We start from the raw sequence: 15,796 nt of genomic DNA on the forward strand, positions 1-15,796 counted from the left end.
GATAGTACTTGATTCTTCTTGATATTTCAACAGCGGTGAGACAGAAGATTGTACAATATAACATAAGGGTCGTATGACGGATGGAAATAAAGGGGACCAGAAGTGCGTATAATAGAACGGTAACTTGGTGGGTTTCTTGAATCAATACAGAGTCGTCACTTATTAATAATACATACGATAATTGGGTATTACACGATATTCTTTATCTAGAAAATCTTCAATTTCCTAGGTATATATAGGAGCTACGAGAATCGTAGGCAGGCCCAGCTCGTATTTCCCCTGGCCCTTATATCATATCCTTCGCCAATGCCTACCGCGCTACGCCCTTAAGGTGTTGCAAGACTAGGTAGATACCTAGGTACTAACCTACTCGCTTTCCGCCGGATATAGAGCTCGAGGCAACAACTATAGGTGCCTACAATGCCGTATTGCATCCAAGATCGAATATAAACAACCTAGTTGATCAAATATGCTCAAGCATATGGGTCGGAACTAGGGCGCATAGTCACCGTCGTTATCATTATCAAAGTATCCATCAGATACGCCGTCCTCGCTCGAAGCTGAGTCGCCGTCTGGTGGTGGGGATCGGTATGGGCCTGGTGGTGGCAAGTTGTGCAGATTTTGCATATATGCGCGGTTATACAGAACGGTTATTGTCTCGTGGGCCGGCCGTACCTCCTCCCACCATAAAAGCGGTCCAAACTTTGCTCGCTCTATATCAAAGGAGGGGGGCAGACCGGCAAGGATCTTTGCGCCAATGTCACTGTCAGACTCCGTCTTGAGGTCTTCAAAGTCTCTATAAAATCTGTTAAAACTCCTCATTCAAGGTTTACCTAGGTATTTGGATTAGTAGTTCTTGGAGGCTTTACTTACGTCTCAAAATACCTAATTAAGAATAATGTTAGTTATGTGGTTCCTCATATGCCTACCCATCTAAGTAGTTCAAAAGGAAAGGAATGCTTGTTGGCACTCAATTAGGCTCAACTTACTCGTAAGGCATAATTCTCTCCGGTCTCGTCCATGAAACATCAATTTCACGGAAATATGTTCGAGGACGCTTAGAAATGCCTCGATATCGTCGGACTTTCCTTCGAGCCACACTTAACAATACATCGGAAACCCACCGAGCTGTAGGGATGTATTCATAGTTAGGTACCTCAGAACCATCTTGGCCTATGTGATTCTGCATTATCGAGATAGTAAAGTCATCCCAAGCGGGATATTCCCATCGTTCGAGTAGAGTAATAAGATCTTCCGAATAAGGTCTATCGTTGGGACCAATATTTCCGTTTATCTCGCTCGCGGGTGTGTAGAAATCTTGGTTAGCTGTACACATCTGTCGGAGGATCTCTCCTAGACAATATCTAATAAAACAGTTAGTACCGGGATCGCGTCACAGGATACCAGCGAAAGGAGGTTCGTATTTCTACAAAGAAGTACTTGAGATCGGCTGGGTAATGCTGATGAAAATGATGCTACCTACTGCTACACGTTAGCAATAGAAAGTGAAGGAACTTGAAGGGCTTCTTGAGGGAAATATTTTACGCGTCGAAAAAATGATTATTGCTACCTATACTTACCACGTCTTCCCATGGACGGAATAGGAATTCCGAATCAATGCCGAAACGTACCATTTCTGGGAGATCGGTCTGAAAAGCCGACCGGGCAAGATTACTTGTAATGACTATGAAGTGAAGGGTTAGCACTTTCTCCTCTGATTATGTTTATTCGATATTATAGGGCTTTGAACCTTTGACCCGGTAATTAGAATGAGGACTACTTACTTTCAGGAAAGGCGTAAGACTCTCTGCCGGATATTGGGATCTGGCCTGCGCGTCCATCATGATAATGAATTAAGACATTTTCCGGTGAAAGGTCCCGATGGGAAATAGCTGCTCGTAGATATTGTCAGTCTATAGAACTTGGACCAGGGAATGTATAAATCTTTAAACTTACGTATCCAGTCCTCCTGGTCTCGAGCACTTCTCGGAGGCATACCTGGATCTATACCAAAGTAAAGGCATCTAATAGCTTCGCTAAGCCTCTCAAGCACGTGCTATAAAAAGAGTTATTAGTTTTAAAGTTCTGCTTGCATACGGAACAAGCCCCAGGGGACCATGATATTTCAGAAGCTCTACCTACAACTTACCCAAATCATATGCTCTGGAACCGCTCGATCTTGGTCTCCAAACTTACCTATAAACATAGCCAAATTACCACCGTTATAATGTCTGCAGTTACCAATGTCAATAAATTCCTACCAGGCAGATTCCTATCAAAGAAGAGGCTAGATTGTAAAACTCACCGGAAATATAGGGACCAAGCACCGGTGGGAAACCTTTGCCAGCAGACAAGTTCTGCAAAATTTATTGTGTTGACTCCTTTAAGTCCGAGTCGATAAGGACCAGGTAGCTGGCAATCTGCGTTCGGCGCGGTCGAAATCCGAACTTCTCCGGGCCTGTCATAACGGTTCTCCGCACGAGTGTATAACTTGTTTACGAAAAGATCCCCTGTTCTCACGGACTGCACAACATATTCATTGTCCATAACCTTTTCCACTAATATGAACCCATCACTAGTAATTTTGTCGTCAATCGTCCAAGTGTTTGTGGGGTCTTCAGTGACTTGGAATGGGAGATGGATTCCTATGTGTCTATATCTTGCGGAGTTCGCCATACTAAGTTAGAATCATAGGTAATTGACGGGTAATCGTGCTACAAATCTTTTAGGATGGCACAGGCCGGAATCTTAGAGAGCTGGTATTTATGAATAGGGCTACTACATCCAACAGATGGAAATATGTCACTCCAGAAAACGATGCCATTTTCCCTCGTACATTGTCTTTCCTAATCGTTGTTACCTTAAACAGCAGATTTTCTCATAGAAAACAGCGCATTTTTACTGAAATGTGTATATTTACCTGAGGGGCTTGATAAGTAACAAGATCCTTGTTGCTTCTTTTGTATGGTAAGCTTTCGCTTTTGTTCCCATATAATGAATAAAACGTTTGTTTATACGAAATTAGGAGTGTTCCATCTACGCGCGTTGTCGTGCTTACATATAGCTTGTATCTATTGTTAGAGAATGGCATGAATTGAATGGTTGGTAGGCCGAAGTTACCCCTATTCTCTGCCCCTATTAATTTTAAGAGATTATGTAACTTAACCCGTTTTACTAAGTACTAGGTGCTTTATCGATAAGAATTGATAGATAAGGCGATAAGCTCGGGTGTCATGTGGATCTTGATGACTAAGGAGTAGGTACTAACTCACTTGCATTCTCTAGCATTCTCATGTATCATGTAACTCTACCTACATAGTAACCTAACCTTAGTTATATTATATTTGATGAACTTCGAATTCTCCGTTTGTTCGTACAACTTTTCATTCTAAATCAATACAACTTCTGGCTCAATCAAGTTATCAACTGATCAACTTCTTGAAGTCTACCTTGATAACTTACAGAAAATATACCTGCTGCATGAATGCATTTACCCCTTTCACATCATCAGTTACCTACCAAAGGCATCATCCCTCCGCCCCTACGTTATTGACAATAACTCTGGCAGCATGGATCATCAAAAGGCGTTCCGCATGCCCGACAATCGAAGCCGTCACATGGATCAGGAGGAGGGGTAGGAGGACCCGTCGTAGTCGTCGATGTAGTAGTAGTCCCACATGTGCCGTTGAGACAGCAGGGCGGCGAGCATTCGTCGCATTCACGCTCGTCACAGTTGCACACGTCAGTCACGGTACACACACGCGTCGTGCTACTGCTGCTGCTGCTCGTCGTTGTCGAGCCGCCGATGGTTGTCGTGGGTGCCGAGTAGCCGCCCGAGTTAGGGTCCTTGGGGTCCTGGTAGTCGGGCGGGTAACCCGTTGGGCTGGGTGTGCACCAGTAGCCCACGCACAATGTCCCGCCGCAGGCAGTGCTGGCGCCCGCGCACCGAGGACCGGCAGTTGCCCCACCCGTGAAGCTAAGGGTTGTCCCGTCGGCGCTCATATCTTCCTGAGCCAGCCTCGAGCTCAGCTCATCTAATACTGAGTTAGTGTAAGCATCCCCCAGCGACATGGTCGGCCAGGCCTCGGCGTACCACGTGCCGATGGGTGCCGGTGTCTGCGTGCCAATGACCTCGGTGAACGAGTCTGAGACGCTGATAGAGCAGCCCGAGATGGTCTCGCACATGGAGGCTGACGAGAGCGTCGTGCCAGCTGACACGTAGGTTGTAGTAGTGCATGCTGAGGCAGTCTGCGTTTCGCACTCGCTCTTCTCCTCAGTCGTAATCTGGTTGTCTTTCCCAATGGTGATCTTGGGCCAGTTCGGCAAATTTCCTTGGATGGAAATGCCGGGGGGCCACCTGATCAGACCGACTGGCGGTGGGCCAGGCCCGTAAATACCTGGCGGCAGGATCCAATGCCAACCGCCGATGTGGACCTCGCCCCACGAGATGCAGATGAAGAAAAACCAAGCCCTGCAAGGCACGATCACGCCGTCATCAGTTGGCTTGGGCTCATCGACAGTGGTTGTAACAGGGATAATTTGACCGTAAGGTGGCCAGGTGGTGCCCCAGACGGCTAGTGGCGTCGTGGTGGAAGAAGAATCGGCTCTACCGGTACTCCAGGATGTGACCAGAGAGCAATCTACTGAAACTATGGCTGTGGTGGAGGCAAGGAAAGTGACCACCTTGGTAGTTGGGCAGACAAAGTTGAAGGTTATCGAGACCGAATCCGTGCATGTCGTGCTGACGGCAATAGGCGGCGTGGCAAAGACCATGGACGTCCTGGCCGGACAGGAGATGGTGATAGCTCCTGTTGTGGCCGGGAACGTCAAGGTTGTGACGGTTGCTCTGGGTGCGGTGACGGGGACACCGATAGGAGTATAGTATGTGGTGCTTCTACCTGGGCTTCCACTGTCGCTGTTATCAGGTTCACTCCCTGGGTCCGTGAACCCCATGCTGGGCCCGTTGTTCACTTTGGGCCATGGCGGGAGGGTAACAGTGCGTATAGTCGTGCTGCCGCTACCATCAGGTAATGGGATACCGATGGGCGGAATATTGACGCTGGGATAGATGGTGATTGTTGTCGGTCCCGTGGAAGACACATTGACGTTGGAATACGGAATTCCGTCCGTGACAATGTCGGGGATTGCAATGGTCACTGTGGTGGTGGATGTGACAAATACAGTGGTTCCACCGACCGTGGTGGTTCCAAATCCGCCATACTCAAACGATGTTGTATATTCACTAGGCGAGATGGTTGTGTCTGAAGAGAGCGAACTCGTTGGTAGGATCAACAAACATGGCGCTGATGAGCAGGTCACTGTTGGAGCTGTCCAAATGTCGGTACCTACCCACACAAGGTTGACATTGTCCTGTCCGGGTAGTGGTAACCACACGCTTATCTCTGTCGTGAAGCCGCGCTGGTTACCGTCTTTTTGCAGGACCTTAGAGCTGTCAATGCCACTAGCTATTTCGACGGTAGCAACAGTGAACAAGTTATAGATGACGACGCCGGTCGAGCCCTTAACCTCGAGAATGCGCTGTTGACAGCTGTTGGTGTCCTCACAGTCCTTATAAAAGGCGTTGAAGAAGCTATACAGCCCAGCACCATGAATAATCACGTCAGTCGAATCTATAATCTGTAATCCCCAGGAATAGCGACATTGCTCATTGTCCGAATTGGCAGTGACATTGCACTGGCTAAAGTCAGGGTCGTTAGGAAAGCTACTGGCCGCACCAAAGGGCGCCGGGGCTCCTGGAACGGGCTGGAAATAGGGCGACTCAGTCTGAATGTGGCCCATATAGACGCTCTTAGCCCCGCTGAGCAGGTAGTTATATAGCACTGAGTGCTCTGAACCGCTGCCATAGAACCAAGTTGGCCCCTGGGACTCGACTAGCATGCCGCGGGCGCCGAAAATCGATATTTGTGTGATGGTAGAGTCGGGTTGGTTATATATGGACTGATCGTTATCATGGTCAGCCACCCACGCCCACACATTCTCAAAGTAGCCATTCGCCTGAGATGTTATATGTAGCATGAGGGAAGCAGCAATACACTCATCATTACTGCTAAACTTAGGGCAGGTGGCGAGGTCAAGATCAGAACCCAGGGCGCCGCCAACACGAAAATGCGAGTCCCACATGGCTGCCGCGCCCTGTTCAGACGCTGCTGTATTCCACTCCATAAGGATAGCGCCGGCCGTACCACCACGCACCGAGAATAATATCTCGACAATCTCCATGGTGCCGACATCGCCTTTGTTACCGACCCGCACCATGACCTGAGGATCATGCATGTCGCTGAAATAAAAGCCCGACCCTTGGATTTGTGACCACGAAGAGCCTTGCACACGCGACCCCGTCGGAATAAACACGGTGCTGCCAACCGTATAGATCCCAGCTGGGAAGTAAGCGACCTGTCCCAAGGCCTTTTCCAGAAATGAATTAATGCAAGACGCTTGGTCGCCCGTACCATCATTCTTGCACCCGCCGTCCTTAGTCGCCGATAAAAAGGAGTCAGAACTCAGGTCCTCATATTGAGGCCGCTCGCGCACGAAGAGGAAGCCAGTATTGGGGTCAACGAGCTCTTTGGCCCTGGCAGGTGCGGTCACATCTCCAGTTTGGGTCGAGCCGGTCGAGCCGTTGTACCGCTTTCCTGTCGCCCACAGGTCAGAATTGCCGGATAAGAGCTTGCTGCCGCCATTCACTAGGACAGGGCTGGTCACACCCTCAAAAACGGTGTTGTCAAGCACGATGTTTGGTGAATTTCCGAGCCCGTTAGTCAAAATTCCAACGGTCGTTCCACTAATGATGGTGTCAATGATGGACACGCTGCCCGTGCCCTGGCCCGTGTCGCCACCCACGCCCGAGATATTGAAGGCAATGGATCCACCATTTACGTTTATCTGTTGCCAGTTCCAACCCCAATCCCACACCATTTGTACTGCCGTATTGCAAAAGTTGAATTGCAGATTACGCGCTGTATACTGCTGTGAACCCGCGCGCCAGCCGATGTTGCCACCGTCAAAAATTATATTAGACACGAAGCCGCCGCTGCCGTTCTCGGAGAATATACCAACGGCCGTCGTAGTGCTAGTCGCAGGCATACTGAAAATTAAGTTCTGCAGCGAGGTGGCCTGCGCCACTTGCCAGTGAATTCCCGTCGGCACTAAGTCCTGGTCGTTCTCAGCCGTGGATTCTGGCATATCGTAAAGATCGAAGACGAAATTACGGATCTGGCGGAAGAATTGGTTCTGATTCACATACCACTGAGCGCCTGACTCATGGGGGATATAGGGGTCCGTATCGATCAATGCGATACCTTGGAAGGTATCGCAGCCCTTAATGGTGGGCATGCTGTTTGGGTCGCCAATGAACTGTGTGTAGTAGTACTGGATCACAGGCGAGCAGATTTTGTATGTGCCTTTTGGAAAGTAGACGATCGCGCCCTGAGAGAATGTGTTGCCGCACTCCTCGCCACAACGCGTCTTCGCATCCCCCACCGAGTCTACATTCCAACTGGCAACGGCCGCGTTGAGCGCCTCAGTCGTGTCCGTTTCTCCCGTATCGTCAGCACCAAAATCTTTGACGTTACGGAAGAACTGATAGTCGTCTCCACCGGCGAAAGGTTGCTTGTATAGAGGATTAGCAACACTCCATAAGTGCCCATCATCCACTAAAAAGGGAACCTTACAGCTCCCGAAGGCGCAAGATTAGCGAGCCAGTAGTCGTCCGATGAGGACTGCCGCCTGACCTTGGCGGCACTGAAAGTCGTCTGCTTGGTGCCATTAAAGTTAACATACCCGCCGCGGACTACAGTGCCATTGCGAAGATTGGCCATGTACTTGTCCAAGCTGCCCGAATAGCGCCATACTGCACCATTCTGCTTCCCTTTATCAGGGGCTGTGTGGTAGTAGTTGTGCTGGTTGTCTACCATGTACGACGGTGCAGGCTACAATTAAACATCAGCATCGCCCTGAACAATAATAGAGAGGTATTGCCTACCCGCGGGTCATATGGGAGTGCCGTCACATTTAGGACTCTATGCGCCGCTGTCGATGCCGATAGCGCAGGGCTCCATTGTGCGGCCAGCAAAGTCAAAAGGAAAGCGAAGAGACACGCCATGACACTATAGAAGCTTCACAACAATCTATGAGATGCAGAGAAGCGCTGTAACTGAGGAAAGAACCGAGTCGGAGAAGGGCATCTTCCATAATACCGTCAACAGTAACATGCTATTTTAACGACCGGGCAACACCTCCGCTACTAGGAGCTGTTTGAATAGGTGAATCACCTACTAGGTGCCTAGGTAGGGAGGCATTCTGACTTTTGGTCTGGTACTACATCGCATGACCACAGGAAATGCTACGGTCAGATTACGAAGGTGGTCTAGAACACGAAGGAATCGTATAAGCCCCCCTACCCTTGCAGAAGCTTTTTCCAGGTTCAAGAACTTTACAACATGGTGGTTTAGCTGGAGGTGTGCTGCTTCTTTTCGGACCACTTTTCCGGTATTGGTAATCATCCTTCAGCCTCGACCATACTCATTCTTGAGGGTCGGATGGTAATATCAAGGATTACGCCTATTCGGCCTTATAGCTATCTAGTCACATGGTTACATCGCCTCTATCCCCTGTATAGCCATGCGGTGATACAATTCAGCTCGAGGGGAACAGGAAGGGAGGCTACCGCGGCAGGCTATATTGCCATGATGGAAGCCACGATGCCTCGCTCCAAGTTACTACAAAAGACTGTAGCTTCAAGTTGGCTTACTTCTATTCCTTTCCTCGCCATCTACATAGTCTAGTTCCAGTATCTTTAAGATCTCTCCCATCTTAATATAACTCTCCAAGCAAAGCCGGACAACCTTCTCAAGATGCTCTCCCAAAGCCTTCTCCCCCTCATCCCCTTCGCCATGTTTGGTGCCGTCATTGCTGCCCCGAGCTCTCCCCCATTCTCGCCTCGCGCAACACAGATCTGCTACGACAGCGAGACGGCTGACCTCCTTTGCTATACGGCGCCTGACAACACGCCGCAGGATGTGGCTGTCGCCGACGTGGCCTACATTGCATCCTATCTTCGCGCATACGGAGCACAAACCAAGGCTGGACGTCTTTATACTATGGCAGCCGCCGACGCGCCCGATTGCGGCGAGTGGACTATCTATGCGCACGGCACCGCCCAGGCCATCGCCAAGCACCTCGACAACACTGTCAACACCAGCGTGCTTTTTGCTGATATCGCCAACACAATCGATGGAGGGGCTAGCGCTACACCCGAGCAGCAGGCCGCTGCCCTCATCGGCTGTGGCACGGATGGCGGCTCCTTTGGCGTGGTCTACAATGCCTCCAACCCTGCCTACTCGGCGTCAACGTACCCCGCTGGGTACACCCCCGCAGGCATTCTGGTGAAGATTGTGGCGACGGGGGCTTAGGACATGGGCGTTAAGCGCCGTTGTACATGCCACATCGGAAGCCGGAAGCCTGCGTGCTCTTTGAGTCTTAGCTTGTATATACCTACCTGGGTAGGTACTTAGGATACTTAGCAGTAGCTCGTACGATAAATTAAGCATTTATTAGTGAAGCTATGCGCTTTAAGGCTTCCAACTATTCATTTTACAATTATCGCCTTACATAATGAGTCTCGCAACTAGCCGTAGGATTCTAGATTGTATCCCTTGCAATAGGCCTATAAATCACAGAGTGAAAAGGAGGTCAGCTTGCCAAGACTTACCTCTCCAGGGTAGGTAGTCGTCCTCAACCAATCATCGTATCCGACGAAGTCACTTTTTCGTGCCGTACATAGTAAAACCCAACCAAATCTCGCGGGATGCTTCCCAAGTAGGCTTAGCGACAAGTCGTCCATGGCCAGACGATTCTTTTTTCATGCCGTCGAGTACCTTCAGTCCATCATATCACAGCCTTATCCAGGCACACCGGTTGACAATCGACCCTCAGACATCGTGAGATGAATATCCACCTTCCTTTTTTTTCCTATATGGCATGAAGGATTCATTTAGTTATATCAAAAGGGCCGAGTAAAGTGGTTGAAAATCCGTATTGGTGACTGTTACACCACCTCATCCCATGAATGACTAAGATGTCTCCCAGAAGAGCCTCCCTGTGCTAGGCTAGGCCTTCATAGACACAAGGTAACCGTCGCTCTCGTGTCAGCAAGTGATGATGTTCAAGCATGTTTTGCCTATCCGGAGATTGCTAGCTCGCGGTTAGGTCCCTTGAATGGAAACCCCTCTTTCTCGCACATGATCAGACAGCCGTAAAGGAAGCGAGCTGGTCAACAGGTCTATCATGTCTATCATGTCTATCCATGTGCGCCGCCCCAGGTAGTACTGCAACTACGCGCGTTTGTTATCATTACTTTGAGTTCTTGTTCTTGCAAGCAGAACTACCATAGACGTCAGCGATAGCTCGCGGTATACGATGGCGAAGCTTCTTTTCCCTCTGAGACTGGTCACAGTCCTTCTCGGCCTCTTATCACGCACCGTCTTTGGCGTAGCTCTCGATGATATTTTCATAGTCCAAAGCGGGTCGACTCACGGCGGCTGTGATGCACATTACGATCAGAGCGCCAAGACAGGCACTCTGGATCAATGGCTTGATGAAATCAACTTTGCCCTTAGCACGGCTATTGATGGCATCGATGAGTACAACACAAATCCCAGAGTTCGAAAGGCGCTTGATATCTGGTTCGGCATTCACAATGGCGGATCTCTCAGGGCGGGTAGTGATGATACCCTGGCGCAGATCGATTGGGTTGGCGGTGCGTGCCAAAGCTTATTTTTCCTACAGACCATGTATTCCAAGTATTTTTTGATTTGTGTTTACTTGATAAACTGTCCATCTTAATATAAAAGTACTAGCTAGACTAACGCCGTAGGCAGACCGCCTCAAGGATGTCCAGGACTTCCTAAGCTTCGCAGACCGCTCGGATGCCCCAGGCCAGCCTCGCTTTCCGCTACATGGGAACCGCTATCTGTTTTGCGGCAGCGACTTCCTTACTCTGAAAGCGACAAACACGCCGGCCCAGGACTGGCAGGCTCAGAATATCTTGGATGAACATGGCAACGTCGTCAACATCGCGGGAGTGCCCAGCTACGCCGAAGCCCTCGCCGCAGACCCCAATGCCGCTAGCTGGTGGTCTGGCGACAGGTCGCCAATAAACGGATACTACTTCGCGGAGATCGCCGGCTCCTACTGCGACATCGAAGGAAACCTCGGCCTTACGGCAGTGATAAGAGAGCTAGAGGCAGACATCACTGGCACGCCGACGGTGCGCGGAGACATTGAGAGCGTCATCATCTGTCCCTTCAATTTCGATAACAGCAATCCCAAGCCAGTAAACTACTCGTTAGCAAGCGGGAATATAGTTCAAGGTACTAACCTGAAGGACGTGGTGCCCAAAAGCGCGACATTTCTCCACGAGGCCTTCCACGTCGTCTTCGGGGTAGTACATAATGACGGAGATACCGATGACCACGGGTTTCTCGAGGGCGACGAGTTCTGTAGGTGGCCTGCACATGACACGCACCTCTCTCCCTACCTACGCCGAGCATCGTATCATTGTGGCAGATAGCTAACCGTGGTATGTTGCAGATGACATGATCGAGCTCATCAAGCAAGCCAAAAACAACCCGCAAACCAAGGCCCAGAGAAACCCCGAAAACTACGTCTATTTCGTCACGCACATGTTCTACCTCCTGGGAACAACAGATGATGATATCCGAGCCAACTGGGACTTTGCACCCATGGGGCGGGGTCGGAATAGGATTGTTGGGGCGACGGATCAGTTAAGGAATGCAGAAGATCCATAGGATCTTGAGTAAGGATGGATGCCTGCCTAGGTAGGTAAATATAGGTATCAATAGGAATTACTATTGTCGAGGGAGATGTGGTGATGAGTCTTGTAAAGGAGTCCAGGTACCTCACAGTTAGGTAGATAGACCTAGGTTAAAGCTGTTATACACCGTTGATATCGAAGTTATGATATGTGTGCTTTGGATCGTGTATATACCATGCTGCTCACCAAATCATGTGAACTTGGAAATCATCAAGCCCCTGAAAAATCATGAATCAAGGGAAAACCCCCAGGATGATAAATGCCTACCTACCTCTACCTAAAAGACATCAAGTAGTGGTATTACTCCAAGCACCATCGATACAGTAGACACTATACCCAAGATCCATACCTAAATCGCTCCCCTACTTATCCTCCTCCTCTCCTGAATCCTCGTCAAAGAACTCCCTCATCTTCCTCTCATACTCTGGATCCTCCTCCTCAGGATCCCCACATCTCTCAGGCAGAGGTGGCTCATACCGCGGCACCACCTGAATATCCCAACGCTCCTGCTCCCAGTCCGTGACGGGCGGCATCACCGTCGCCACCCTCCGGGCCCACGACTCCCGCGCCAGCTCGCTAGCGGCCGCAGCGGATTCCCGCTCGGGCGTCGCGTTGCTGTAGCCGTTCCAGCGGCGGAACTGGCACATGAATGCGCGGCGGGCGCTCGTGTTTGCCTTCCCCTGCTCCTCGCCCCCCTCTTCCACAGCCCCCTTCGTCATCGCCGCCCGCCGTCGCAGGTGCGTTAGATCGTCGTCGGCCCACGCCCACGCAGTCCAAAACTGCATGCGCGCGTTCCAGGCGCTGCGGATGTCCTCGCAGCCCCTGGGCATGAACCCGTCGACCGCGTCGTGCACGGCTTTGCGCCACTCTTCGGGAACGGCGGCGTCCCCGGTTCCCGTGCCGGTGCCGGTGGTGCACGGCAGCTCGAGCGCGGTGAGCGTGATGCGGCCCTTGAGGTTCTCCTCGAATCGATAGGGGGAGTGCCATTGGAAGATGAGGAACCTGGACGATGATGATGACGATGGTGGTGGTGGTGGTGGTGGTGCTGAGGTTACTGAGGCGCTGTCTAGAGATAGATCCTGGAGTGATGCGCCGGCAGACGTGACGGAGGAGGAGGGTAGCACGTCGGCGGTCTCGGGTAGGCCACGTAGAAACTCGGCGCAGGCGGGGGTGGCTTGGAAGCTTTTTAAGGCGTCCTCTGTATGCCAAACTGAGGTTTTGTGGGGGGGGAGGAAATTGAGGGTTAGCAAAAAAAGAAACGTACCTAGTACGTCCTAAATACCAGGGGAAAAGGGGGGTTTCGGCCCAGAAAAGGGGGAAACAGAAAAGAAAACGAGACTCACGAATGATCAAAGCAGCTTCCTCAGGATCATCCACCTTCCTCCCCATCCAGACCTTCTCACATCCTTCCACGCCTACCAGGGGACCGCGGCGCTCATCCTGGTGGTTGTTCGACCACGCGGGCCAATCCCGGCCAAGCGGCAGGTGGAATCGCGTCCAGCTTGTTCGCCTGTGGTGTGGGCGGTGGGGATTTTTAAGTTGCTTGACGCGAGCCATAATAACATGCCAACATATATATGCATGGAAAGATTAAAGTGGTGTGTATCAAATGAGTTGATATAATGTAAGCCAGGCGTGTCAGATGGCCTTTATAATAGGAGTTGGAGTTAACCCCCCTATAACCCCGCGGACACCGTATGTTCACACGTGACCGTGGCGGCCAGCTCTCAGGCAACCATCAATAATCATTAACCCAGATCTTATATTACCCTTGGCTTTCTTTCCTTGGCGCAAGCCGTCAGCGGTAGGTAGGATCCCAAGAAAACAGACGTTCGGCCTTGCGGCCCCACTGCAGAGCGGAGGACGGGCCCTTACAGACGGGAAACGGCCGGGGCGGGGTAGTGTCCCACTTATTAGTGTCCCAAAAGAGGTTGTAGCTGCGTTTTTAACCGTCGGGATGAGTCATAGGGATTTGTTTCACGGAAGGACCTATGAGCATACATACTTTCAGGGTAGGTAGGCTAAGAAACATGCATGTAGTGATACGTACTGGTACATGACATTGAAAGAAAGCAACACCAATCATTTAAGTTTGTCGACAAAAGTCTCCGACTCAGCTATGCCAAGAGAGGACTAGCTCCCTAGGTTAGAGCTGTAGATGCCAAGCCATTTCTACTCCGTATTTTCCTACCTTGAACCTGCATTACTACGCATTACCTGGAATCAAGTTCTTTCTTCACGACTGGTGTTGGTGATGCTGGCAGGATGTAGATATAGCTACTACTAGCTCGGCAAGGCACTGCTATCACCAATGGAAATAGGGCTTCTATATGCCAATAGCTTCCACTACACCAACGGTCCCTCTTACAACAAATAAATGCCCAGGTTTTAGAAGAAACATTTTTTATCCTATAACCGTTTCTCATCCTACGTCAGGTTTTTCTTTCACCACGTAGGGGTACTGCTCCCTACCTACGGAATTACATGTCAGCCTGCATACCTATGGTCAAGAACAAGGCGAAGGCGTGAATCAGAAACAGGTTCTTTATCAGCTTCTTTGACATACATAATGGGGTTTGTTCTAGAACGAAAAATACGTTTGTCTTTCCGTACATAATCTATATAATATTTCTTCCCTGTTGTTCCATCAGCTCACCTTTTCTCTCACTCCCCCTCCCCGCGACAACCCAAGCCCAGTCCCTTCGTGATAATACCTCATCTCTCTTGAGCTGGTCTCGACCTTTTCCCCCCATATCCTTACTCACTATTGCATCTTTAATAATACCATATCTGCTTGCCCTAATCCTTGCGAACCCGGTTCCTTACCCATCCCAAGATAAACCCCCCCTTTTCACCTATACATACCTACCTAGCCAACCACAATGCTACTCCTAGCGACCCTAATCACTCTGCTGAGCATCGCAGAAGCCAGCCTCAAAACCCCACGAACCGCACTCACCCCGTGCGCCGGTGGCCCAACCGCGTCATTACTAGCCGCAACCCCCCTCGCCACCCCCCCAGCCGCAATAAGCGGCGTTCTCCCCTTCCTCCCCAACGGGACGCGGCACCATTTCCCGCCTTACCCCACCGCCGCCTCCGCCTCCGGGGGCCATAGGAGCTTCGGCCACCACGGGACTGCCTCGCACATCCTACCCACGGGGACCAGAGGAGGAGAGGGACTCCGCCACCCCCACCCCGCAAAAGCGCCCACGATCACGCCGTCTCCGGAACTACCGGGAGGCAACTTCCACGAGCTGGGAGGTGGCGCGAACGTGAAGTTCGTGCAGACGACGTACTGGAGCTGCGTCACGTGGCCGTCGGAGACGCACTGCGGCTGGCACGAGCCGATCCTCGACGCGAGTAACGCCGCAAGGGGGGTAAGCGACAGTGGCCGCGCTGCGCTGTGGGCTGGTGTTGTTGTTGTTGTTGTTGTTGTTGCGGGGGTCGTGTTGGGGATGTGAGGGTGTTTTGTGCATGCCTGCCTACCTAGGTCCCTGGACAATAGACTTGTTCTGGCCTTTTTTCCTTTTTCTTTGCTTTCTTGGTTAGTCGCACGCTTTGAGCGTGGATGTGATTGTGTAGATATGTGGAAAGATATATATGCTGCGTTGGATGATTGTTGCAGTAACTTCAAGATACCCCCTCCTTTTTTTTTTAAAAAAAAAGGAAAAAACAAACTCGGTTTGAACTGGGATCGAATGGAATGCATTGCATTGGATTTCCATTTTCGTTCACGGGTGTGTGTTGGATAAATAATTACGAGATAGAGGCATCCCCTTTTTGGAGGGCCCCCCTTCTCATGAAAGCAAGCAAGCAAGTAAGGAGTCGGTAGTATATATATGGTAGTGCCGACTACTTGAACTGGAAGATCACGTATATATAGTCGTATATAAATAACTATGCAACTGCTAAGATACCTACCTTATATATCAATACCTACCT

General features: G+C 50.4%; 6 protein-coding genes across 6 annotated transcripts; 3 read left to right on the top strand and 3 right to left on the bottom strand.

Moving 5' to 3' along the window:
- Positions 1-118: 118 nt before the first annotated feature.
- On the bottom strand, positions 119-3,081 carry GGS25DRAFT_500506 (uncharacterized protein). Its single transcript, XM_049261862.1, has 8 exons — positions 2,921-3,081; positions 2,306-2,846; positions 2,150-2,231; positions 1,957-2,056; positions 1,785-1,892; positions 1,577-1,684; positions 990-1,353; positions 119-796 (listed from the first exon to the last, which is right to left on the bottom strand). Exons 2-8 carry the CDS (start codon positions 2,674-2,676, stop codon positions 493-495), a joined length of 1,437 nt encoding a protein of 478 aa, XP_049114941.1. The 5' UTR covers positions 2,677-2,846; positions 2,921-3,081; the 3' UTR covers positions 119-492.
- A 465-nt stretch (positions 3,082-3,546) lies between these two features.
- GGS25DRAFT_523946 (pectin lyase fold/virulence factor) lies at positions 3,547-8,122 on the bottom strand (the record flags this gene model as incomplete). Its single annotated transcript, XM_049264513.1, has 3 exons — positions 3,547-7,629; positions 7,692-7,949; positions 8,003-8,122. 3 exons carry the CDS (start codon positions 8,120-8,122, stop codon positions 3,547-3,549), a joined length of 4,461 nt encoding a protein of 1,486 aa, XP_049114942.1.
- A 576-nt stretch (positions 8,123-8,698) lies between these two features.
- GGS25DRAFT_382560 (uncharacterized protein) lies at positions 8,699-9,558 on the top strand. Its single transcript, XM_049258275.1, has one exon. The coding sequence runs from the start codon at positions 8,874-8,876 to the stop codon at positions 9,429-9,431; it is 558 nt and encodes a 185-aa protein (XP_049114943.1). The 5' UTR covers positions 8,699-8,873; the 3' UTR covers positions 9,432-9,558.
- Positions 9,559-10,150: 592 nt separating this feature from the next.
- GGS25DRAFT_382544 (uncharacterized protein) lies at positions 10,151-12,212 on the top strand. Its single transcript, XM_049258274.1, has 3 exons — positions 10,151-10,777; positions 10,899-11,519; positions 11,611-12,212. Exons 1-3 carry the CDS (start codon positions 10,438-10,440, stop codon positions 11,826-11,828), a joined length of 1,179 nt encoding a protein of 392 aa, XP_049114944.1. The 5' UTR covers positions 10,151-10,437; the 3' UTR covers positions 11,829-12,212.
- On the bottom strand, positions 11,993-13,605 carry GGS25DRAFT_382500 (uncharacterized protein). The gene is made up of 2 exons (XM_049258273.1): positions 13,198-13,605; positions 11,993-13,064 (listed from the first exon to the last, which is right to left on the bottom strand). Exons 1-2 carry the CDS (start codon positions 13,409-13,411, stop codon positions 12,217-12,219), a joined length of 1,062 nt encoding a protein of 353 aa, XP_049114945.1. The 5' UTR covers positions 13,412-13,605; the 3' UTR covers positions 11,993-12,216.
- Positions 13,606-14,736: 1,131 nt separating this feature from the next.
- GGS25DRAFT_523950 (uncharacterized protein) lies at positions 14,737-15,315 on the top strand (the record flags this gene model as incomplete). Its single annotated transcript, XM_049264514.1, has 1 exon — positions 14,737-15,315. One exon carries the CDS (start codon positions 14,737-14,739, stop codon positions 15,313-15,315), a length of 579 nt encoding a protein of 192 aa, XP_049114946.1.
- Positions 15,316-15,796: the final 481 nt, after the last annotated feature.

This window comes from Hypoxylon fragiforme, assembly GCF_022984875.1.
Source record: "Hypoxylon fragiforme strain CBS 206.31 chromosome Unknown GGS25scaffold_7, whole genome shotgun sequence".
Lineage (NCBI taxonomy): Eukaryota > Fungi > Ascomycota > Sordariomycetes > Xylariales > Hypoxylaceae > Hypoxylon > Hypoxylon fragiforme.

Coding starts and splice junctions, on each gene's coding strand:
- GGS25DRAFT_382500 (XM_049258273.1), bottom strand. CDS start 13,411: ATGGCTCGCGTCAAGCAACTTAAAAATCCCCACCGCCCACACCACAGG. Junction 13,065..13,197: donor GGAAGCTGCTTTGATCATTC/GTGAGTCTCGTT, acceptor ACAAAACCTCAG/TTTGGCATACAGAGGACGCC.
- GGS25DRAFT_500506 (XM_049261862.1), bottom strand. CDS start 2,676: ATGGCGAACTCCGCAAGATATAGACACATAGGAATCCATCTCCCATTC. Junction 2,232..2,305: donor GCTTGGTCCCTATATTTCCG/GTGAGTTTTACA, acceptor TGGTAACTGCAG/ACATTATAACGGTGGTAATT. Junction 2,057..2,149: donor TTCCAGAGCATATGATTTGG/GTAAGTTGTAGG, acceptor CTCTTTTTATAG/CACGTGCTTGAGAGGCTTAG.
- GGS25DRAFT_382560 (XM_049258275.1), top strand. CDS start 8,874: ATGCTCTCCCAAAGCCTTCTCCCCCTCATCCCCTTCGCCATGTTTGGT.
- GGS25DRAFT_382544 (XM_049258274.1), top strand. CDS start 10,438: ATGGCGAAGCTTCTTTTCCCTCTGAGACTGGTCACAGTCCTTCTCGGC. Junction 10,778..10,898: donor GCAGATCGATTGGGTTGGCG/GTGCGTGCCAAA, acceptor CGCCGTAGGCAG/ACCGCCTCAAGGATGTCCAG. Junction 11,520..11,610: donor TCTCGAGGGCGACGAGTTCT/GTAGGTGGCCTG, acceptor GGTATGTTGCAG/ATGACATGATCGAGCTCATC.